Source organism: Crinia signifera, chromosome 8 (genome assembly GCF_055691185.1).
Source record: "Crinia signifera chromosome 8, ASM5569118v1, whole genome shotgun sequence".
In the NCBI taxonomy this organism is placed as follows: Eukaryota; Metazoa; Chordata; class Amphibia; order Anura; family Myobatrachidae; genus Crinia; species Crinia signifera.
Genome location: NC_139224.1, coordinates 22,002,145 through 22,026,337, shown reverse-complemented (window position 1 = coordinate 22,026,337; position 24,193 = coordinate 22,002,145). Strand labels below are relative to the sequence as shown.

Below are 24,193 nucleotides of genomic sequence, written 5' to 3'. Positions count from 1 at the left end.
TGCAGCCCGTGTACCCCATATGCTGAGGGGGTGCAGCCCGTGTACCCCATATGCTGAGGGGGTGCAGCCCGTGTACCCCATATGCTGAGGGGGTGCAGCCCGTGTACCCCATATGCTGAGGGGGTGCAGCCCGTGTACCACATATGCTGAGGGGGTGCAGCCCGTGTACCCCATATGCTGAGGGGGTGCAGCCCGTGTACCCCATATGCTGAGGGAGTGCAGCCCGTGTACCCCATATGCTGAGGGGGTGCAGCCCGTGTACCCCATATGCTGAGGGGGGGGGGAGGCTGTGTACCTCATATGCTGAGGGGGGTGCAGCCTGTGTACCCCATATGATGAGGGGGGTGCAGCCCGTGTACCCCATATGCTGAGGGGGTGCAGCCCGTGTACCCCATATGCTGAGGGGGTGCAGCCCGTGTACCCCATATGCTGAGGGGGTGCAGCCCGTGTACCCCATATGCTGAGGGGGTGCAGCCCGTGTACCCCATATGCTGAGGGGGTGCAGCCCGTGTACCCCATATGCTGAGGGGGGGGGAGGCTGTGTACCTCATATGCTGAGGGGGGTGCAGCCTGTGTACCCCATATGCTGAGGGGGGTGCAGCCCGTGTACCCCATATGCTGAGGGGGGTGCAGCCCGTGTACCCCATATGCTGAGGGGGGTGCAGCCCGTGTACCCCATATGCTGAGGGGGTGCAGCCCGTGTACCCCATATGCTGAGGGGGTGCAGCCCGTGTACCCCATATGCTGAGGGGGTGCAGCCCGTGTACCCCATATGCTGAGGGGGTGGGGGTGCAGCCCGTGTACCCCATATGTTGAGGGGGTGCAGCCCGTGTACCCCATATACTGAGGGGGTGCAGCCCGTATACCCCATATACTGAGGGGGTGAGGGTTGCAGCCTGTGTACCGCATATGTTGAGGGTTGCAGCCTGTGTACCGCATATGCTGGGGGGGTGTAGCCTGTGTACCCCTTATGCTGGGGGGTGTAGCCTGTGTACCCCATATACAGATTGGGTGCCACCTGTGTACACCATTATGCTGAGGGGGCAGTCTGTGTACACCATATACTGAGTGGGTGCAGCCTACGTAACCCATATATTGAGTGTTTACAGCCTGTGCACCCCATTTACTGAGAGGACGCATCTTGCTTGCACATACAGCCTGTACGCAATATATCAGAAGACACGGACTGCGCCTCATCCATCAGTAACATATATATATATATATATATATATATATATATATATATATATATAATATTATAGTCTGTCCACCCCTTCTATGTATGCCCAGTCTGATATCTCCTGTCCCCCGTTGGTCATCTCACCTCTTATGGGTCAGGTGACTTGTCCGCCTCTCCTGCCTGTCCTCTGGTCCCCTAGCTGGCCAGATCAGGTTCCAGTGTAGTAGTCCAATCAATCAGCCATCAGCAGAGATTTGTATGGTGTCAGTGTACACAACAGCGCGGCCTGTTTAATCATTATCTATGAGCAGAATTGTCTAGTTGCTGAATAGATAAAATCGGCAGCAGGATCAATGATTTTCCGCCCTGCCCCTGTTAGTGGATGACACTTGATAAACAGCTTGTCTGAGCAGATGGGAGGCAGGGAACTCTTTATACAGCAGGAATTGATTGATCTGTCACGGGAAAATGGAAATAAATGTGCTTTTTGATTTCCCCTATTCCCTCCTGGTGGTTGTTAGTCAAAAATACATCTTTTCTGGCATCCTTACGGTTTTCTCTGCAGGTAAATGTAAAGCTGGGAATTCCCTTATCAATTACATGTAGCTGGGCAATGTGAAAGGTAGGGATCCCATGAGATGGCTGCGAGGAAATGTTTAATTAAGGTTCTAATGGGGAGATGTACCAAACTCGTAGAGATAAAGTACCTACAAATCAGCTGCCAACTGTCAACACAGCCTGTAACATGGCAGTTAGTAGCTGGTTGGTTGGTACTTGGTTTCACACATCTCCGCCGAACAACCTGGATTTTATGGAGCTACATATATATATATATATATATATATATATATATATATATATATATATATATATATTTGTTCATTCTAGCACCCGCCATATTTGAAAACCCATGCAGTTCCTCTTCCCTGCCTGGGGTGTCGCTGTCTGCTGTGGTGTTTCTAGCATAGGTGTGGTTAGCAAATCAGTGCTGATATACAGACTACACTGTGCTAGGAGCACTACAGCAGACAGCGACACCCCAGGCAGGGAAGAGGAACTGCATGGGTTTTCAAATATGGCGGGTGCTAGAATGAAGGCTATCACGTCATGCCATACTGAGTATGGGATTCGTTTAGCATCCTGGCTACTGGATGCAGGCAGTCACAATACAGACACCGGCATCCTGACTTCCACCAGGAGACTAGCGCCGGAATGCCAACATTGGTGAGTATTCCATCACCAGAATCTCGAAAAATTACTAAATAAATAATTTTAAAACATGGCGTGAGGTCCTTCCGCCCCACGTGCATAACCAGCCCCAGGCTCAAAGAGCCGGTCCTTGTTTTAAAAATCAGGGAACCAAACAAATAGGGGTTGCCCATATTTTTTAAAACCAGACTAGCTACTGTATGGATGCTCCTATGCATGTTGTTGTTGACTTCAGATCAGCATTTCACCTGGCTTTAAGCAGCAAGAAAACCTGTGTAATTCATTAGTGACCCAGTTAAAAGGGATAGTATGGTAAGCCTACCTATGTATCTACTGTGGGGGGGGGGGGGGGTGGTGGTGTAGTGTCTCTTTAAGGTACGGATGGCAGGGTCCACGGCAGACGTGGAACTCAATCATTGATCCAGCAGCGCAGAATATAGGTTTAAACACGTAACAGATCCTTTTAATAATTGACGTTGTTACCCTAAAAGCTGGAAGGTAAATACTAATTCACATAAATGAGTTCATTCAATATTTATACTCCGCTGCAACAGGAATTTAATTAAGACCTCTAAGCCTTGTCAGCTCTTATTGATACACGGCGCCGCGTGGTAATTGGGAAGTAGTAACCGTTTAATTCCAGAAGGTAACGCACACATTCATATATATTTATTAGCATTGATTTCTATGGCCGCACCATATCTCACACTGGGCCAGATGTATTCTAGTGACACTTATCGCGCCGCTATAGCACTTCCTGCTATGCCTCATTAACGAGGCGAAGCAAGAAGGGACATCGACAAGATGTATTAACATCTTGTCCACCAAAGCGGGGGAGCGCAACCCCTTCGCCCGTGTCGGCGATGTCATCTTGAGCTCCTCCTCACGAGTTTGTTTTTTTTGGTGCCAGATTTCAGCACATGGACCCTCGTACCCCTTTCACATTGCACCTAATTACCGGGTTCGCAATACAAACTGGTAAAAAAGAAGGGCTAATCGAGTCGAGCGACCAGTTTCCCGTTCACACTATGGAGGAGGCGGTGCTTGGAGCAGCCCCCTCCCCCGCCCCAATGACGCTGCACCGCTCTGCCCCGCCCCCGCATGATGTCAGCTGAAGTGTCTTTATCTCTCTTCTAGGCTAGTACCTGATGCTCTGCCTCCTCATACAGATATTGGAAGCCACATTTGTGGTGAACTTCTGACCTGTGCAATGGCACGTTGTGGGGTCAGAGGGGCAACGCGGGGGTTTACCTCTGCATGTACCACAAGCAATCCTCTGCAGTGATGGGTCAGAGAGACCTAGTGTCACATCTTCCTCACTGCTTTGTTGCAGCATCTTCCTGTTTGTAACTTAAAACCTCAGATCACTGATACAAGTGAGATTATACAAGAGTTCGCAGAGCCTGAGAGGAAGTCCCATCTATTGCATTGTAGTTAGAGAATGAAAACAATATGGCACATTTTTTGGCTTTGAAATAAAGTATCTGTGTCTATATGATGTGTATCCTCTGGAATTCTGCCTGTTGTGGACATAGAAGGGGGTAGGGGGTGAGGAGTCTTGTGTTGTACTAATAGGTTCCTTCTGTAAGTGATGTGAGTGCAATTAATTATCTCGGGAGAGATGTACTAAGCCTCGGAGAGAGATAAAGTAACGATCTGCTCCTAACTGCCATGTTTCAGGCTGTGTTGGAAAAATGACAGTACTTTGGGCCTTATTCTGGTTCACTCCCAAAAGCAAATACCTTGTGAAATGGACAAGGACTGCAGGGGGGCAGATGTAAATTGTGCAGATAGAATTAGATTTGGGTGGGGTTTTACTTAAAAGTGAGATCTATATTGCAGTGTAAAAATAACGCAGTCAGTATTTACCCTGCACAGAAACAAATTAAAATGTAACTCTTTCTGCACCTGTTACATCTGCCCCACCTGCAGTGCACATGGTTTTGTCCATTTCAGAAGGAATTTGCCTTTGCGAGTGAACCAGAATAAGGGCCTTTATCGGTCTCCTCTGTGCGCATCGGATCAGAGTTGGAGATCATATGTGCTGCACGTAAGCTTCCCGGGTCGGACCCCCTCCTTGCGGCAGGGAAAAAGGGGATCCAGAAGTACCGCATGGGCTCCTTTAGTACATCTGCCCCTCTGTGTGTTACTACACATGAATTCTGAATTCCCCTCCCTTATACTCTCACCCCTTTGCCTCTTTCCCTAGTCCCCCCTTTAAGCTCCCTGCCCCACAAAACTCACTTGGTGCATGAGGAAAAACAAAATGGTACTAGATCCCATTGTCACCCGAATTGGTAATATTGAAATACAGAGTTTGATAATATAATAAAAACTATAGTTTTATTTGAATAAGCCAAATAGAATTAGCTGCAGAGTACAATAGCAAATTCCTGTTGCAGCAATTATGTCTATTAGACTCTTATTACAGCCCAGAATGCAGGAGGATATTGGTCTCGCCGCGAATGTTTGGTATCCATCGCTCCTTGATTGTCCAGGGCCCTATTCATTTGGTCACAGTAAAACGCAGCACATGCACAAATTGTCTTCGTACATTGAGCCTGATTCAGCATGGATCTCAAAAGCAAAATCTTTCTCTAATGGACAAAACCATGGTGCACTGCAGGTGGGGCAGATGTAACCTGTGCAGAGAGAGTTAAGCCCCAATGTCAAACCCCTGTGATTTGGCCATTTTTATACACGATTTCTCTGCCCGATCCATTGAAAAGTGGCCAAATCGGACCAGTGTATCGCCAGCTTTAGATTTGGGGGAGGTGTCTTCCAACAGAAATCTATATAGCAGTGTAAAAATAAATTAGCCAGTATTTACGCTGCACAGAAACAAAATAACTCACTGGCCGTGCGCAACGCCATGCCCAATTGACTCCTAACATGATTGACGCCCTGCACAGTTGTGGCCGAATCACAGCCCCAGTCTGTCACTGGGTTGCTATGGCATCTCTGGGTGAGATGTACTAAGTTATAGAAAGTGATAAAGTAGAGTTAAAGGGGCCCATTTATCAATGGGTGATAAAACTCATTGTGAATGATAAATGTGCTCTAGCCATCCACTCCTAACTGTGATACGTATGAAAAATGGCAGTTGGGGGGCTGACTGGTTGCTGCACCATTTATCATATGTCAGGAGTTTTATAATCCTTAACGTGGTGAGTGATAAATAACCAGCCAATCAGCTCCTACCTCTTATTTTTCAAATGCAGCCTGTAACATGGCAGGTAGGAGCTGATTGGCTGGCTGTTTATAACTCTCCACTTTATCACTTTTTGAAGCTTGATGCATCTGGCCCACAGCCTGTGACTAACGTAGCGGCCATGAGCAGATTGCCTGGTGATTTATCTATCTCCACTTTATCACTTTTGTAACCTTAGTACATCTCCCCCTGAATAACATGCAGCTGAATGACTTCAGAGTATTGTCTCCTGCCATGTGCGAGTCTGCCCTGAGGCTGGGCTTTGGACGGTATTTCCTTAGTAATAAATCCAGTGCAATCTTTCCGCAGAGTCTCAGAACGGAAGCCAATAGCGCTGGCCCCCGAGGAATGGATGCACCTTGCGGTGGTGGCGTGCGGGGAGCGGGTGGAGGAGACGGTCACCATGCTGAAATCTGCCGTGCTCTTCAGCGTGAAAAGTATCCGATTCCACATCTTTGCAGAGGATGCGCTAAAACCAGAGTTTGAACACAAGGTCAGTGAGTGAGAATAATCCCTAAATCCAGGTGTTAAGGTGCCCATACACTAGTAAGATTTATCTTCAGATCTGGCTGGTTGGAACAAAAACATGGTTATGGATGAGTGACAGTTTGTCAGTTTTCCAGCATTTCCAAGCAAATGGTGAACTGTCATCCATAATGATGTTTTTGTTCCAACCAGCCAGATCTGAAGATAAATCTGCGTGTGTATGGCCACCTTAAGTGTGATCCGTGATTGGCTGCTGAGACCAGCTGGTATTGGCCAGAGGCGGAGCACCTTGTACAGTGTAGTTAGTATAAGGCAGTTACAGGTCGACACCTGAAATAGGTCATCATGGCTAAGCTTGACCTGGTTGGAATGTCGACACAAGCATTCGGTTGACAATGGGAAGGTCGACAGTCAAAATGTTGACACAAGTTTTTCCTGTGTTTTTTTTTTTGTCCAGAATGTCGACATGGACACGTCTAAGTGTACCGCGTCCCCTCACAGGGCTCGCTACGCTCTGCACACTATTCTAGTCTCCCGCCACGCCGTAGTGGAAAGTCGTCTAAAAAAGAAAAAAAACATGAAAAACTCAAGTCGACCTTTTGACTGACAACCTTCCCATTTTCCTCTGGAATATATATTGTTAAACTACTTCTACTGCGAACTCCCATTTTTCTATCTAAAACCTATAAACAGATGTCCCTGTACACTGTTGCTGCCGTTGCGCTAAACGGCCCGTCATGGTGCACCAGTGCTCGCACAACTTAGCTCGCACCGTCTTTTTCACCGGAATTTGGACCTTAATTGCAATTAGATTAAAAAAAAACACCCATCTGTACTGATATGATGTGCGACACTTATACATCTGTGTGCAACTGAGTCTGAATCTGTATCTAAGTGATGTGCGACACTTGTACATCTGTGTGCAACTGAGTCTGAATCTGTATCAATGTGGTGTGATGTGCGACACTTGTACATCTGTGTGCAACTGAGTCTGAATCTGTAGCAATGTGGTGTGATGTGCGACACTTGTACATCTGTGTGCAACTGAGTCTGAATCTGTATCTAAGTGATGTGCAACACTTGTACATCTTGCAGGACTGAGTCTGAATCTGTATCAATGTGATGCGATGTGCGACACTTGTACATCTGTGTGCGACTGAGTCTGAATCTGTATCAATGTGATGTGCGACACTTGTACATCTGTGTGCGACTGAGTCTGAATCTGTATCAATGTGATGTGCGACACTTGTACATCTGTGTGCAACTGAGTCTGAATCTGTATCTAAGTGATGTGCAACACTTGTACATCTTGCACGACTGAGTCTAAATCTTAATCAATGTGATGCGATGTGCGACACTTGTACATCTGTGTGCAACTGAGTCTGAATCTGTATCAATGTGATGTGCGACACTTGTACACCTGTGCGCGACTGAGTCTGAATCTGTATCAATGTGATGTGCGACACTTGTACACCTGTGCGCGACTGAGTCTGAATCTGTATCAATGTGATGTGCGACACTTGTACACCTGTGCGCGACTGAGTCTGAATCTGTATCAATGTGATGTGCGCGACTGAGTCTGAATCTGTATCAATGTGATGTGCGACACTGGTACATCTGTGCGCGAGTCTGAATCTGTATGTAAATGATTTGATGTGCAACACATTTATGTATGACTGAGTCTCAATTGTATCTAAGTGCTACAGAGTCATTATAGTTTTGTTGTGCTTCGTGTACAGGGTCAGACTTGCACACAGATATACAAGTTTCGCTTATCAAATGAATCAGTGCAGTCTGAAGCTGTTTTGTCACAATCGCATTACGACTAAGATGCAAATTTGAGCGTAAAAGATTAAAAAAATATACTTGGAGGAAGCCAATGACCTGGCACCTGCTGGTTCTCTGGTGTCAGGTTTGTTGGGGTATTTAGGCTGAGTGTGTGAGGACACATCTGTATAACAAAAGATGATTGGCTTAATTCAAATTAGATTTATTAGGGCTTCTTCTCTTATTGACAAGTCCATATAATATAATCCTACACAATCTAATATAACACAGCAAGTACCTTGCAGCCATCCATAAGTCCCAGTGCGCGTCTGATTTTATATATAAACAGATTTTTGGAATCCATATTTATCATCGAGCTGTGAAATCTGACCATAATAATATGAAGCTCGCACTCCCCCTCTATAGGAAGACTATAACCCACGGCTGTGGTCCTCTATATATTAGGGGAAGTCCCAGATTTCCTGGCCCTGGCAGAGGGAAAGCAGCGGCCCCTCCTGTGTAACCAGAGGGATACTCAGACAGCCAATGTTCACTTGGAGGGATCGAATGCTGTGTCTTCGTACGCAGCATCGGATCACAGAAGCCGGCAGGATATTTCCGTTTACACAAGATGGCCCCTGCAGAATTTGCATATTTACTCACAGCAGCTGCCTCCAAACGCAGCTGCTGTGCTTCAGTGAATCCAGCCCATATTCTTCCATCGCCTGTAAACTCTGCTAGTTAATTCTTTTGCAGCTGTTAGGTGTGAACATCAAGTTAATAACACATTGGAGCCTTCATTCTAGCACCCTGCTTCTTTCGAAACTCAGGCGGTTCCTCTTTACTGCCTGGGGTATTAGAAGCCCCACAGCAGAGAGCTACACCCCCAGGCAGGGAAGAGGAACTGCATGGGTTTTGCAAGATGCAAAGTGCGAGAATAAACACTACAATGCAGACAAGGCTTTATTTACCCAATACTAGCTATCTCCTTGTACGCTTAACTATATCGCTACTTGATCCTATTCTAAGTAAGGTGTTGACCCAGTTATAATAACTTAGGAAGTAGGGGCACTCTTAATGTGACCAGATTACAGAGGAATGTTATTAACTAACTATACTTTTGTTTATTTCTCTCCCCCCCCATAGCTTGCAGAATGGCCACGCCCCTTATCTAGAAAGTTTGACTACAAGATTTACCCAATTTCTTTTTCCGTTGGAAACGCTCAAGAATGGAAGAAATTATTCAAGCCCTGCGCCTCACAACGACTTTTCCTTCCGGTAAGAGGTTACCTTTCCTTCCGGCGTCTGGTTACCTAGAACTTGCTTCTTCTGCATATGCAGCAGAGAGTTTATTGTAAGCTACATTTAAGCTCTGCTGGCCAGCATATGTTCCCCTGCTTCTGATCTCTTCTCTGCGTGATGTTTGTGCTTTAAAGAGCCAGTCACGAGGTTGGTTCCCCTGCCAGGAGTGCAGAGATGGCCCGGGATATGGAATACTGATTCTGACTCTTGTATTCTTCCTCCAGTAAGAATAGGCAACCTATTCAAAGAAGGAAGGGTCCCCCCATCAGAGAGCGAGAGAGAGAGAGAGGAGGAACAATGGGATCATTTAAAAGGTTGCGGGGAGCTTGCAGGCTTTGTGGTAGAGTTTTTTTTTTTTCTTTGCTAGATTTCACAGGCTGCTTATGGGAACTGTTGTGCTGCAGAAGCTGATGTCTGCTAAGTTCTATGCCAGCAACTTCAACACTTCTTTTTTTTTTTTTTTAGTAGGCCTGAAAATTAAAGGGAATCTTTCATCCTGGGGAGGGGGACTCAAACTAACCTACCAGTAATGTCACTAATATTCTATTGGGTGTGGATCATTAGGTCGACATGCATTTAGGTCGACGTGAGTTAAGGTCAACATGCAGGAAGGTAGACTTGGGTAAGGTGGACATTGAAAAAAAGTCAACATGTTTTTTTTTTTAAACCGGAATGTCAACAAAAACACTAAAACGTAGCACCGCGTCCACTCGCATGGCTCACTGTGCTCGTCATTCTTCTGGCACGGTGCCTCACTACGCTCAGCGTACTATTTTATTCTCCCACCATGCCCTAGGGGATGGTAGGGCATGAAATACCGCCTGTCGGCACATGTCGACACACACACACACACCCCCGCCGCTGTTTCCCCTCTGTACCATGGAAACACTGATATATAGAAGTCACTGATAACTGACTTTTATTTGTGTGCTCCTGGACGAAGAGGGGCCGCCGGCTGACGTCCTGTGATGTCAGCCTTCCTCCCTCGGCCCGATGCTTGCATGCAGCTCGGCAACTATGCAAGTCACCAAAGCAATTCGCAAAAGGTGGGGCTGCACATGCGCATAATAGACCATGCGCCCTCCCCAAAACCCGGGACCGAACTCGCTATATTATGAGTCAACCAGAATCATCCCCATAGTATCACAGTGGTCAATTTGATCAAAATCCAGTTAACCTACCGATTTTTATTTTTGACGTCTGGGAGGAAACACATAGAAACTCCACACTTATGGGGCCCTGATTAAGCATTGAACTTGTGGCTTTAGTTCTGTGATATAGCAATACTAACCTCTACATGCTGCCCAGGACATTGTCATGGCCATTGCAAACCGGCAGTAAGATCCTAATAGTATAACGTTGCACAATAAGCTATTATTACTACTTGGGACTATGGTACAAATGGCCACTTCTGTTTACACCCCAGAACATCAGGTGCCGGCTCCAGGGGCGTAACTTAAAATTTTGCGCCCCCAAGCCAAAAAAATCACTGGCGCCCCCCCTCCCCCGATCGCAGCCACGGCACACGGCCGCCATGGTACCTGGTCACAGGGCTCCGTCACAGGGCTCCTTCTCCAAGATCCGGCTACAGGCCTGAGAGCACAGCTCGAACTTCGTGCGGCGGCTCCATGTCTAGCCCCATCTAGACAGACGCCCGTTGCAGGTGAGCCTTGAGGTCGGTGCTCAGCACTAGAGCGGGCCGTTTGCGTCTCCCTGGCAACGGGTCAGGCGTCCTCTCGAGTAGTGACAGCGAGGTCCTCCGGGAGGGAAGGGTTTCACCCCTGCTTCCTGCTTCTGGCGCCGCTGCCTGTCAGTGTGAGAAGTGCAGAGGCGGCCGGCAGCAAGATCAACAAGGTCCCTCTCTGCACCTTCCTGATCTTGCTACCGGCCGCCTCTGCACCTCTCACACTGACCGCCTGTACTGCATCCTGAACCCAGTGCCCTCCGCAGCGCTTGCTCCTCCAAGCAGTGGCGGGGGATTCCGCACGGTGGCTACGCCACTGGCCGGCTCTCTGCTGACACAATCATGTAGTTATCTTCAGTGTGTGACATCATCATGTAGTTATCTGCAGTGTGTGACATCATCATGTAGTTATCTGCAGTGTGTGACCTCATCATGTAGCTATCTGCAGTGTGTGACATCATCATGTAGTTAGTTATCTGCAGTGTGTGACATCATGTAGCTATCTGCAGTGTGTGACATCATCATGTAGTTATCTGCAGTGTGTGACATCATCATGTAGTTATCTGCAGTGTGTGACATCATCATGTAGTTATCTGCAGTGTGTGACCTCATCATGTAGCTATCTGCGGTGTGTGACATCATCATGTAGTTATCTGCAGTGCGTGACCTCATCATGTAGCTATCTGCAGTGCGTGACATCATCTTGTAGCTGTCTGCAGTGCGTGACATCATCTTGTAGCTGTCTGCAGTGTGTGACATCATCTTGTAGCTGTCTGCAGTGTGTGACATCATCTTGTAGCTGTCTGCAGTGTGTGACATCATCATGTAGCTATCTGCAGTGTGTGACATCACCATGTAGCCATCTGCAGTGTGTGACATCACCATGTAGCCATCTGCAGTGTGTGACATCATCATGTAGCTATCTGCAGTGTGTGACATCATCATGTAGTTAGTTATCTGCAGTGTGTGACCTCATCATGTAGTTATCTGCAGTGTGACATCACCATGTAGCTATCTGAAGTGTGTGACATCATCATGTAGCTATCTGCAGTGTGTGACATCATCATGTAGCTATCTGCAGTGTGTGACATCATCATGTAGCTATCTGCAGTGTGTGACATCATCATGTAGCTATCTGCAGTGTGTGACATCATCATGTAGCTATCTGCAGTGTGTGACATCATCATGTAGCTATCTGCAGTGTGTGACATCATCATGTAGCTATCTGCAGTGTGTGACATCATCATGTAGCTATCTGCAGTGTGTGACATCATCATGTAGCTATCTGCAGTGTGTGACATCATCATATAGCTATCTGCAGTGCGTGACATCACCATGTAGCTATCTGCAGTGCGTGACATCATCATGTAGCTATCTGCAGTGCGTGACATCATCATGTAGCTATCTGCAGTGCGTGACATCGTCATGTAGCTATCTGCAGTGCGTGACATCGTCATGTAGCTATCTGCAGTGCGTGACATCGTCATGTAGCTATCTGCAGTGCGTGACATCGTCATGTAGCTATCTGCAGTGCGTGACATCGTCATGTAGCTATCTGCAGTGCGTGACATCGTCATGTAGCTATCTGCAGTGCGTGACATCGTCATGTAGCTAGCTGCAGTGCGTGACATCACCATGTAGCTAGCTGCAGTGTGTCACAGAGCTGGAGGAAAAGCAGTGTACTTGCCTTACTTTGTTGTTGTGTATAAACAGTGTACACCTTACTACTACCATTGTACTCCTGCTAGCCATGAATATTCTTCTCTGTTAAAATAAAAAACACGGCGCGTCTTCTCTCTACGGACTGAACAAGCACCGTGCACTGTGTGACCGCGCTGTGTGCATGGGACGGAAGTAACACAACCCCGTGTGAACAGGATCTGCTTGGCTGCCTTATGTGTGTGTATGTTGTTTTATGCTGTTTTAATCCCCAGATGGAACACACCAGACACTGACACTGGAGCTGTAACTTGCAGCTGAGGAGAATTGGTTGTCACACCTGTTCCTGGGACTGTAAATCCTGCTGGCCTCTGATTAGTCACCATCCCACCACCATAGATTAACACCCTCCATGCTGCAGCTAGCAGTCACCTTCCCCCTGCTCTCCAGCACAGATGTACCAAGCCTTGGGGAGAGAGATAAAGTAGATGCCAAAAGCAACCAATCAGCTTAATTGTCATTTATCTTAGTGGTTCTCAACCTCGGTCTTCAAGAACCTCCAACAGTCCATGTTTTCCAAGTCACTCAGCAGGGGCACAGGTGTACTTATGACTCACTGACACATTTTGAGTGAAGCTAATTATTTCACGTGCAATTCTGTGTGGAGACCTGGAAAATGTGAACTGTTGGGAGTAGCTGAGGACTGAGTTTGAGAACCACTGATTTTTCTAGCAAAGGCTTTGAAAGTAGTTAAAAGATGGCTGCTTTGGCCAGCTATTCCACTTTATCTCGCTCTCTGTCTACTGTATTATATTATGCTACACATTCTTACATGTAATGCCCCCAATACTCCTGCTTATAACTGAATGCCACCAGTAGTTACACAATGCCCCCAAAAGTGCCACTTACATTTTGTTCCCAGTCCAGTCAGGCCTGCATCTGCTGCCTTCACTGCTGCTGTAGTGAGAGGAGAGCAGAGCAGCAGCGAGAGATGTGCTTCGCGTGGGGGGGGGGGGGGTGAGGAGAGGCTGCCTCATTGCTTCCCCACTACGTGCTGCTGCCTTCGGTGGGGCTTCTGCTCCTAGCTGCAGGCCCAGGTGGGATGGGGAGGAGAAGCAGCGTCCGTCTCGAGGTAAAGGGGGGGGGTGGCCGGTCACAAAGGGCGGCAACAGACTGCGGCCCGGAGCAGCCGCTGTTACCCCAGCTCCCACAGGTTGCACACCCCCCCTTAAGCTCTCCCTTGCGTTGATGCTGCACACGGCGGAGGGGACAAAGAGACCTGGGGACGGCTGTTTTAGCAGGACACTGCTTAAAGGGCAGAGCGCTGGAACATTATACTAGTAAGCCCGCGCGAAGCAAAAGCTTCGAAAGCTAGTCTGCTACATCTGTGTTTGTGCATGTGTGAGAAAGAGATGTAGTTTCCCTCTCTGCCAGCAGATGGCAGTGTTTTGGAGACTCACGGACACTAGGGTTAAAATGACACGATTATGACATATTAGCCCTGTCCTCTCCTCAAAGACCCGCAGATTGCTGTATTTAAACGCGACAGTCAGGGGAGGACGCTGGGATCGGGGGTGGGGGTGGAGCAGGCTCCTCCCAGAATCCGGGAGGGTTGCCCACCTTTCCAGGGGGCTGGGAGGGGGACCTAATTTTCAGGAGTCTCTTGGCCATTCTGGGAGGGTAGGCAACCCTGGACTAAGCCCATTCACAGACTTTTAACTAGGAAAATATTAAAATATAACAAGGCAGAGATGAATACCATATATTTATTTCAAAGTTTCATTGACACAACCCAAGCTTGGAAACCTCTTTCAAACACTGTATTACTGGCCCTTTAGTAAGCAGATTCGTCTATCCAAATTCTGTAATGTAAATTCGTACATCGCTGCTGCACACAGTCCCTAGTAAATACACCATTTCGTTCGCTCAACCTTCTGCGACATGTAAAATATCCAACACCCTGACTATAGATTAAGAATGAAATTTAATAGGAGTATTACGGTATCCCTAGGATGTAATAATGGGAATGTTCCCTTCCTTTGGGGTGCGCTAAATGTCATCTGCTTGTCTCACCAGCGGGGATTGGTACTGGGAGAGATTACAGCCCATATGAGTGAGGGATAATTACGGATGGCGTTGAAGTCTTATGCGCGGTGTTGCAGCTCTTAGCCTGAGCGTGCCAAGGTTAATTGCTGTGTTTCCCCCAGTAATATTGCACTCTATATCCACCTCTGCAGTAAACTGCGCTCCGGTTGCTCACGCCTCTCTCTGCTAGACGTAATGCACTCTGAAAAATATTCCATTTCAAATTCACACTGTTTTATTATGGTGGTTGCCTTTTCTTAAGTTGCTTTATACTCTTCTGCGTTTTACGCATTTGTGAACGGTTTTTCTTTGCTGATGAGGTCACGTATTTCACTATAATACCCCTTTGACACGCGGCAAAATCCCTGGTTTTTCCCTTGCGGACCTGGGTCAACGGCGGTGTAAAAGGGGTTAACCCGTGTCCCTTTACACAGGACTTCTGACCAGGGTAGAACACGTTAAACAATGCCAAGGAAGGAGAAGAGGGAAAGAGAACTCTGGGTGGGGGCACCCTTGTATTACAGATCAAGATATGTATCTGTAATACAAGGGTGCCCCCACCCAGAGTTCTCTTTCCCTCTTCTCCTCCCTTGGCATTGTTTAATTACAACTGTTACTCTGGGGTGCACCACTGACTGTCCCATACAGAGGCACCACTAGACACATAGGGGGAAATTTACTAAAGGAAATTTGTAAAAAATAGGTGTAAAAATAGGTGTATTTGTATCCAGAAATACACTTATTTTTGACATTTACTATCCCGAAAATACCGCAATTCGTATTGATGGCACATCAATACGAATTGCCGTATTTTCGGGATAGTAAATGTCAAAAATAAGTGTATTTCTGGATACAAATACACCTATTTTTACACCTATTTTTTACAAATTTCCTTTAATAAATTTCCCCCATACTGTCTGAGTGCTCTGGGACCCACTGTTCCTAGTTACTGGAATTTAGTCAGTTTTTTACAGATCCCTCATTACCTCCTCTTACCAACCCCAATTAATTAATATCAGTGCGGATATACTCCACATCCCTTTCCCTCCCACCATCCCCTCCTCCTTTGTTACCTCCAGGGTAGAACACGGGCAGGACCTGGGTAGCGGGCAGTGTAAACAGGTATGTTGGGTCATCCGACCCGGCTTCCGTTTACAGCAATGGGGGCGCAATGGGCCCCCATTGGGCGGGGGCTCACACAGTGGCCCAAGATTAGTATTAAGTGGCCGCCGACTTGCAGAAACTTGATGTATAATAACATAGTTGACTACTAAACCGTTTTATTCGGCAACACCATTTCCAAAATAAAGTTAAGTGTAAAAAAAATATCTAACGGAAGTTTAAAAACTTTTTACCGCTACTTCGCAGACAGACGTTAGTGGAAACGATCCTGGTTGATTAACACGATTGTTCTTAATGAGCAGATGATCCTGCAAGACGTGGACTCCTTGCTGTACGTAGACACCGATGTTCTGTTCCTGAGGCCCCTGGATGATATCTGGGATTTCCTGAAGCAGTTCAATAGCACCCAGCTGGCAGCGATGGCTCCCGAACACGAGGTACCAAAGATTGGATGGTACAGCCGGTTCGCTCGACACCCGTTCTACGGCACGACAGGAGTCAACTCTGGGGTCATGCTGATGAACCTGACTCGTATCAGGAATCGTCAGTTCAAGGTAAAGGGTACAACTCTCAATGGGGGTTCGCCGGTCATAGAAGAGGCAGCGGGTATTTGCGCCCATGGGAACGCTGGGCGTTCCCATTGAAATGACCCAGTGACACGGTGGGGGGGGGTGGCGGGTTCTGCGGGCGAGGGGAAAATGACACGCAGCGTTGCGAACTTTGCAGCTCTGCGTGTCAACCTGAATAACTCCCAATATATATATATATAGATGACAAATCAGAGACTTAAGTAGGCAACAAACATTCTTCATGTTCTTAAGTATAATATGTACCGGGACGGATGAGGGGGCACGATATGCATGGAGGGGAGTAGGTGGGTATGATGGAATACATGACATGTTAATGGTCCCTACCACAGAAGGATATTTCATGGAAGACAAGAGAATTAGAGGCGTAATAGCAGGGACTGTTGGAAGGGTAAGACATACATTACAAGGTCTATAAAGTCTAATAGCCTCAATTCTAGAGGTCAGTATAGGGCAGTGCCATCTTTATACCGATCTATAATTTGCCCAGAATTCATTTTCTAACTTTTGTCTACCTTGGCCAGTACGATTTCAGAGTGTGGATCTTTTAAAGTTTTTATTTTAAGGCCTCTGTGTTTATGGTCAGAGTCCATCATGATAGACTGGCTGCACTACGTAGGAATTGTACTTACTGCTATTATTACACCTATGTCTCTGATCCCCTCCGCCGGCCCTGCCCTGCTTTGATTCCCCTCTGCCGGCCCTTTTCTGATTCCCCTCTGCCGGCCCTGCTCTGATCCCCCCTCTGCCGGCCCTGCTGCGATCCCCGCTCTGCCGGCCCTGCTGCGATCCACTCTCTGCCGGCCCTGCTGCGATCCCCGCTCTGCCGGCCCTGCTGCGATCCCCGCTCTGCCGGCCCTGCTGCGATCCCCGCTCTGCCGGCCCTGCTGCGATCCCCGCTCTGCCGGCCCTGCTGCGATCCCCGCTCTGCCGGCCCTGCTGCGATCCCCGCTCTGCCGGCCCTGCTGCGATCCCCGCTCTGCCGGCCCTGCTGCGAGCCCCGCTCTGCCGGCCCTGCTGCGAGCCCCGCTCTGCCGGCCCTGCTGCGATCCCCGCTCTGCCGGCCCTGCTGCGATCCACTCTCTGCCGGCCCTGCTGCGATCCCCGCTCTGCCGGCCCTGCTGCGATCCCCGCTCTGCCGGCCCTGCTGCGATCCCCGCTCTGCCGGCCCTGCTGCGATCCCCGCTCTGCCGGCCCTGCTGCGATCCCCGCTCTGCCGGCCCTGCTGCGATCCCCGCTCTGCCGGCCCTGCTGCGAGCCCCGCTCTGCCGGCCCTGCTGCGAGCCCCGCTCTGCCGGCCCTGCTGCGAGCCCCGCTCTGCCGGCCCTGCTGCGATAACCTCTGAGACCGCCACTGGCCACCTGACTATGCCTAAGCTTACGCTTTTGTCAAAGATGCGCCAGTCTCTGAATCCACCCCAGAGGGAATTATAAAAAATATATGTATTGTGCTAAAAAAAAGGGGAATTTTAGCTATTTCCGTGCCCTACATATTTGTGTAGCACATTAGAAAGGATTTGACAGCACTACATAATATCCGTAGTATAACAATGGAGGACCTATTCAGCACCAGTGCAATAAAGCAATATACGTGCGTGCGCTGTAATGCCTGACTACAATTGCTGATAAAGTGCAGGCACTGGCTGTAAATCAGAGGCCCCTTGGCACTGAGCCAGTCACTCAGCACCACATTGTGACAGCGATGTTCCGGATCGGTAGAATCGTCTCTCAAGGTGAACAGCAGCACTAATGTCCCCACTGGACTGCAACATGGAGAACAGTCAGGAGATGTACAGCACTTTCCCCTGCTCCTGTCAGTGTTATTTACTGCCACACGCTGGATAATAGTGTACTGAATGCAGAGGGCCTGCGGGGAGATAACCAGTGTATATAAATCATCTGAGCCCGGAAATTAAAGGGACGCTATTATGTCCTTATACACAATGTGCAACCTGTGTCATCGGTCGCAATCTGCACTTTCCCTGCCACGTCCAAAACATAGAGGGTTACTCAATCAACCACAAATATGTTCCCTTGTGGTTATCATTTGCCTGTTTTGTTCCTCTGTTATAATGGGATGCGGTCATTTGGTCTACAGCATGATGGTCGACAGTCATTAGGTTGACACCATTAGGTCAGCATGGGAAAAGGTTGACATGGTTCTAGGTCGACATGGTTCTAGGTGGAAAGGTCATTAGTTTGACAGGTCATTAGTTTGACAGTGTCTAGGTCAACAGTGAAAAGGTCGACATGGGGCTTTTCACTGTTTTTTGTGCCGACAGGCGGTATTTCATGCCCTACCATCCACTAGGGCGTGGTGGGAGAATAAAATAGTGTGCCGAGCGTAGCGAAGCACCGTACCTGACGCATTGCGAGCGCACTTTAAACTGTGTCCATGTCGACTGTGTTGACATTCAGGTAAAAAAAAAAAAGTGAAAACCCCCATGTCGACCTTTTGACTGTCAACCAACGACCTGTCGAACTAATGACCTTTCGACCTAGAACCATGTCGACCTTTTCCCATGTCGACCTAATGGTGTCGACCATCATACTGTAGACCAAATGATCCCAACCCGTTATAATGATTGCAAAAGGATTCCATGCTTTGGCATTTTTCACATTTTGGGCCTGATTCTGATTTTCAGCCTCCTAAGATGCCTAATGGCAACTGCGCTATTCCATTGTGGCATGTACTAAGATGCGGCATGGTTTCACCATTGGTTGCTACATCAAAGATGGCACCTACAGTTTGGCCAATGCAGTTTTGTCATCTGAACATGGCTGAATGTGTCATTGTAACTGCATCATTGGATGCCGTTGCTGATGGTGACACGCCCATGACTGGCTAGCCTCACCCCTGTTTCCTCCCAGGAACTCACACTGACTATCTCTCTCATCATTGGATGCAGTTGCTGACGGTGACACGCCTATGACTGGCTAGCCACACCCCTGTTACCTCCCAGAAACTCCCACTGACTGTCAATCTGTCAGTCAATCTGCTTCTTCGGGACCAATGGGCAGTGCACTTCGGAAGACTGAAAGCGGCACTCCAATCTATAATTGCCATTTAGTGGGCAGATAATTGTGCAATGTAACAGTGCTTAATTGGGTCTAATGAGCAGTAATTGGATCTATAGCATGACAACTCCTATTCTTTTCTAAGCAGAATAGTTTGTGCTTATATGATTTAATAAACCATGTATAAACGAAATAACGGCACAGTTTAATCGTTGCGGCAGTAGCGCCACCTTTCCATTACTGCTAAAATAAAAAGGGGCAAAACCGGACCCACATCTATAATTTTTGCCGGAATAGTGGAAATTTATGCCGCTTCTGACACAAAGGGCCACAGAGACTTCAGGCAGGCCCAGGTGCTGGGGGGCGTGGCCTCTGGAGGGGACATGTGTATGCCCCCTCTGTTATGTATTCAATGGGAGAATCACAGGTGGGCGTGGTTATGTCTCTGCTGCACTCCTGGCCCACACAGGGGCCAGGGTAATTTTGTATTTGCCCCACCCCCACTCATGCTAATACACAGTTCTGTTTTTGCTTTTGTAGAATAACATGATCCCAGCCGGCCTGACTTGGGAAGAGATGCTTCACCCGCTGTATCAGAAATACAAAAACTACATCACGTGGGGAGACCAGGACTTGCTTAATATTATTTTCTATTTCAACCCAGGTATGTACAGTAGGAATCACAGCTGCCTGTGAGTAGGAGTCCCTAACTGGTTAAAAGTAATACAGTTTTACAGCCGGTGTACAGTTTAAACCTTGAAAAAAACCTAGTGTTGTCCTTGAAAATATCTCAAATTACACTTTCGGTGGGGTTTACATATCAAGCAATGAAGACTTGGGCCTGTGGAGAAGTAGCACAAAGCAACCAATCAGCTTTGTGGTAGCATTTCTCAAGTCAATTCGACAGAATGATAGAAGCTGATTGGTTCTTTGCTTACTTATGGACCTTGAATGGAGATATGTTATTGCTTGGATTTAACGATTAAATCTTTTTTTCTTATATCAGAGAACCTGTATGTGTTCCCGTGCCAGTGGAATTATCGGCCCGACCACTGCATGTACGGCAGTAACTGCAAGTCGGCAGAGGAGGACGGTGTCTATATTCTCCACGGCAACAGAGGCGTGTACCATGATGACAAGCAGCCAGCTTTTAAAGCCTTCTATGAAGTCATTCGAGACGTACGTATTTTTTTAGTACCGTTGTTCTTATTTGAAGGGGAAAGTTACAGGAACGTGTACAAACCAATAAGCAAAGGTTATTGAGGAGGGGCTGCAGCAGTTAAACATTCAACTTTTTAAATTCAAGCCACACCCACTGCCACCAACTGCCATTCCAAACTGACTCAGTGGCAGTGGGTGTGGCTCTCCTATTTGTGTAATGCTGAGATAAATAATATGCAGAAAGTAACTGTCGTGCTCACATGACCACAGTCCATCATACTCTGTGTAACTCCTGTGATGTTTGCTGCCAAGTTGGGAGTAAGGTGCTGCCCTAACTAGGCGTTGAGTGACTGACAGACTTGCCATGTAGAAATGCTCTGTCAGGATTGGTTCTTTCATAAACAGGCTCAGGGCATTGATATCGCAGTGTCTCAGAATAATACATTCTACCTAAATACAATTAGGGTACGTCTTCACGCGTGCAGAGAGAGTTCTATTTGGGAGCGGCGTGTCCAAACTCAATTGTTGTGCAAACATGAAGCATTTGTGAGCTACATGCAGAAGCAGCCAGTATTTACCCTGCATGTGAAATAATACCCTTGGGTTGCAACATGGGTTGTTCAGGTGTACAGTTAAACACCTCCATGTTTGTGTTAAAAATATCACTAAAGCCCTTCTTAGCCAATGACCAAGCTCCTAAAAGCCCCCTGCTCGGCACAGCCCATGGACCTACAGATGGATTCCTGGATCAATGAAAACATAATCGTTCATCTCCAAGGTTCTGTAGAACACGGGCTGTAAATTCAGATCTCCAGTTCCTCATTTGAAACATACGTCTGTTTTCTGTTTCTCCCAAGTGTTGCTGCAGTTTGTTAATGATTACACTTTGCAGTTCCAGGAACTTAACCAGTTTTATGTGGATTATGATAAAACCAGCTCGTTCTCTTGTCCACTTTGCAAGGTTGGCTGACCGTTGGTCTTCTAGCTAATTTACTCCAATAATAAATCATCAAGAGTATCCTTATCACTAAAGACCACCTTGGTATTTATAACAAAAGGTATGTTCTGTACTCATGGATGGTCTAACATCTGCTCCTTGCCCAAGTGTCCATGATCTGCTTGCCATATTAACAATTGCTTATAAAAGAAGCATTATTTGTCCTACGGGTCAGTTGACAAGTTTAAATGCGCTCGTACCCTGGCGTAGGCGCCAGACAAGAAGTGTTCAAGAATGAACTCAGAGAAATATTGCCAGAAAACTCTACTGGGAGCTGTTACAGGAGATTCCTAAGGCTACAGGTATCTCAACATTGAGCTCTTAAAATCTGGATTAATTAAGCCCCCACTTAATAGCCCTTCTTGAATCACCTCCTTTGATGTCCAGAAACCAGGACTGTTCTGCCAATATTGGGTCAGTTGGAAGCTATTATGAGGAGAATCGCCTAAAGGTAGAAAACAGTACACAATCACAATAAAGAGAGACTACACTGTGATGACTTAAGATGCAGCGCCACCTAGTAAACCTCCCAGGAGTTGCAGGTGACTTCTGTGTTACATAATGCACAGCTGCTACATATTTAGAAATACTTTTTTTTTTGTACCATATATGTCAATATGGAAACCATAAGTATATAGGAAAAGGATTGTCGACAATGGTAACAGTCTGTTTAAAACATGTGAGCAAGAAAGTTTGGGGGGCATCTGGTAGAATGGGCGAGTAGTGCATTAATTGTATGAAGACCTAATGAGATCTACTGATACCTTTGAGAATATACTGTTATAATTGCTCCTAATATATATTATTATATTTCCCTATGCAGTATCCGTTCGATGGAAATCTCTTTCAGTCCATGTATTACCCGCTCCAGACCAAGTTCTTGGAAAGCGTCCACACGTTATGTGGTAGAATTCCGCAGGTGTTCCTCAAACAGATCGAGCAGACCATGAAGAGGCTGTATGAGAGGCGAGTGATTGTCCATGCCGGTTCACGAGTCAGAATATGACCATATAAATAGGGAACTTCCAATGACTACGGAGCGGAAGTCGTCGTCCTCCTTCAGACGTGATCTCAAGTTTTTTTTATAGACAACGTTTTTTATGGGTGAACAATGGAGTGGAAAACTATGCAACTACGAAGGCGCCAGTCGTTCTCTGCAATTCTACATAGACATTTATAAAGTACCCAGCTGAATATCCTGGAATACCAATATCCAACTGGGGGGGTGGGGTGGATTGTGCATACCAAAAAGAAGAAAAAATCTGTCAAACAGAACAATACATTAAAAAGAATATGAATTCCGTTTTTAGGGAATGTATCACTTTTTTATACATTATATATTTAGGTTTTTATGGTGTGCGGTAGAACTGTGGAATTCTCATAAATGGAAGTGCTGCTGTTCATCAGATAGGGTTCTTGGTCCAGTCTCACTCTTAGATCCAGGCAACGGACAGTTAAAAGGGGGTGATGACTGAAAGGGTAAGAAGGCTGCAAAATTGGATGGTGATCGTTTTATTAAATGGGACCTATGAAACTCGTCAATACCGGATTTGAAGGCGCTTATGATAATGCATATGATTCCGGATAATTGTGGGCGCGGCCCACTGGATCGTGGGGTCGGCCTAATAGACTGTGATCGTAGGCGTGGCAATTTTTTGTATTTTTTTTTTTGTCTTTGTCCAGGTTTGTTTGAAGGTTTTATGAATGTTACTGTTTTACAAGATCATAGAAAGCTTAAAGATGACCTCTTAAGATAATTTATGGAACAAACAGGTTTACTTAATTACTAAATGTGTAGCAGCCACTTGAATATTTGGTTTTAGCGGGCTGATGCGAATATCTGGGTGGTTGCTATAGAACTCTTGTTGTATTTGAGCCATGTTTAGAAAAAACGTTCTTTTATAGCTTTAATGCCTTTAAGCTTTATTAGAAATGCATTAAATGCTATTTAAGCTTAAGTACTGGGATCACATTTGCAGGCTTGTTTTAAATGTCAGTACTTGGGAACAGGCATCTCTCAGCCTTTACCAACCTTCAACAGTTCAATTTAATTTATCCAACGGAATAGAGCATTGGAATTAAGGGGCAGATGTACTAAGCCGTAAAGACTGATAAAGTGGAGTTCGATAAACTACCAGCCAACCAGCTCCCAGCTGTCAGTTTTTTTTTTTCAAACTGTCTGTAACACGGGGTGATTCTAGGTGTATTCACTTCACTGAAGTTTTGCCTCTGCGCATGCGTATATTAGGATATGCTTATGTACAGGGCTGCGGTGCGGACACCTTCGGTGACTTGCACAGATGCAGGGGTGGGTGGTGGGATGGAGGCAGGCAGGGGTCATTCGCATGGGGATGCCCTGTGTTTCCTGGGCGTTACCACAAAAACTGAGTGTGCGCCCAGGAAAACGCTGGAGAGGCAGGTGGCTGACGTCACCGGACGCCTGCCCCGTTCTCAGACCCGGACGCCGCACATGTAGGTCAGTCAAGAATGATGGAAAAATCATACCATCGAATGGTTTTGCCCCCATACGCTCCGTTCCGAATGGATGTTTATGCAAAACATCCATTCACAATGTGTCGGGGAAATTTACACGGCGGTGGGGGGGGCGCGCATGGGCATTCGCTCGCTCGATGGCGTTAGATGGCTCGCTAAGCAGCAAATTGAGTCAACCAGAATCAGGCCCACAGTTAGGAGCTGATTGTCTGGAACTTTGAGGCTAATTCAGG

The 24,193-nt window shown here is 47.0% G+C and overlaps 1 protein-coding gene across 1 annotated transcript in view; it reads left to right on the top strand.

Moving 5' to 3' along the window:
• GXYLT2 (glucoside xylosyltransferase 2) overlaps nt 1–23,425 on the top strand; it is a 28,489-nt gene extending 5,064 nt beyond the window's left edge. The window contains exons 2-7 of the mRNA XM_083155972.1: nt 5,910–6,093; nt 9,000–9,131; nt 16,008–16,259; nt 19,850–19,973; nt 20,316–20,488; nt 22,291–23,425. Of these exons, the coding sequence (XP_083012098.1) occupies nt 5,910–6,093; nt 9,000–9,131; nt 16,008–16,259; nt 19,850–19,973; nt 20,316–20,488; nt 22,291–22,473 (1,048 nt within the window). The 3' untranslated portion in view covers nt 22,474–23,425. The remainder of the gene's footprint in view (nt 1–5,909; nt 6,094–8,999; nt 9,132–16,007; nt 16,260–19,849; nt 19,974–20,315; nt 20,489–22,290) is intronic.
• Nucleotides 23,426–24,193: the final 768 nt, after the last annotated feature.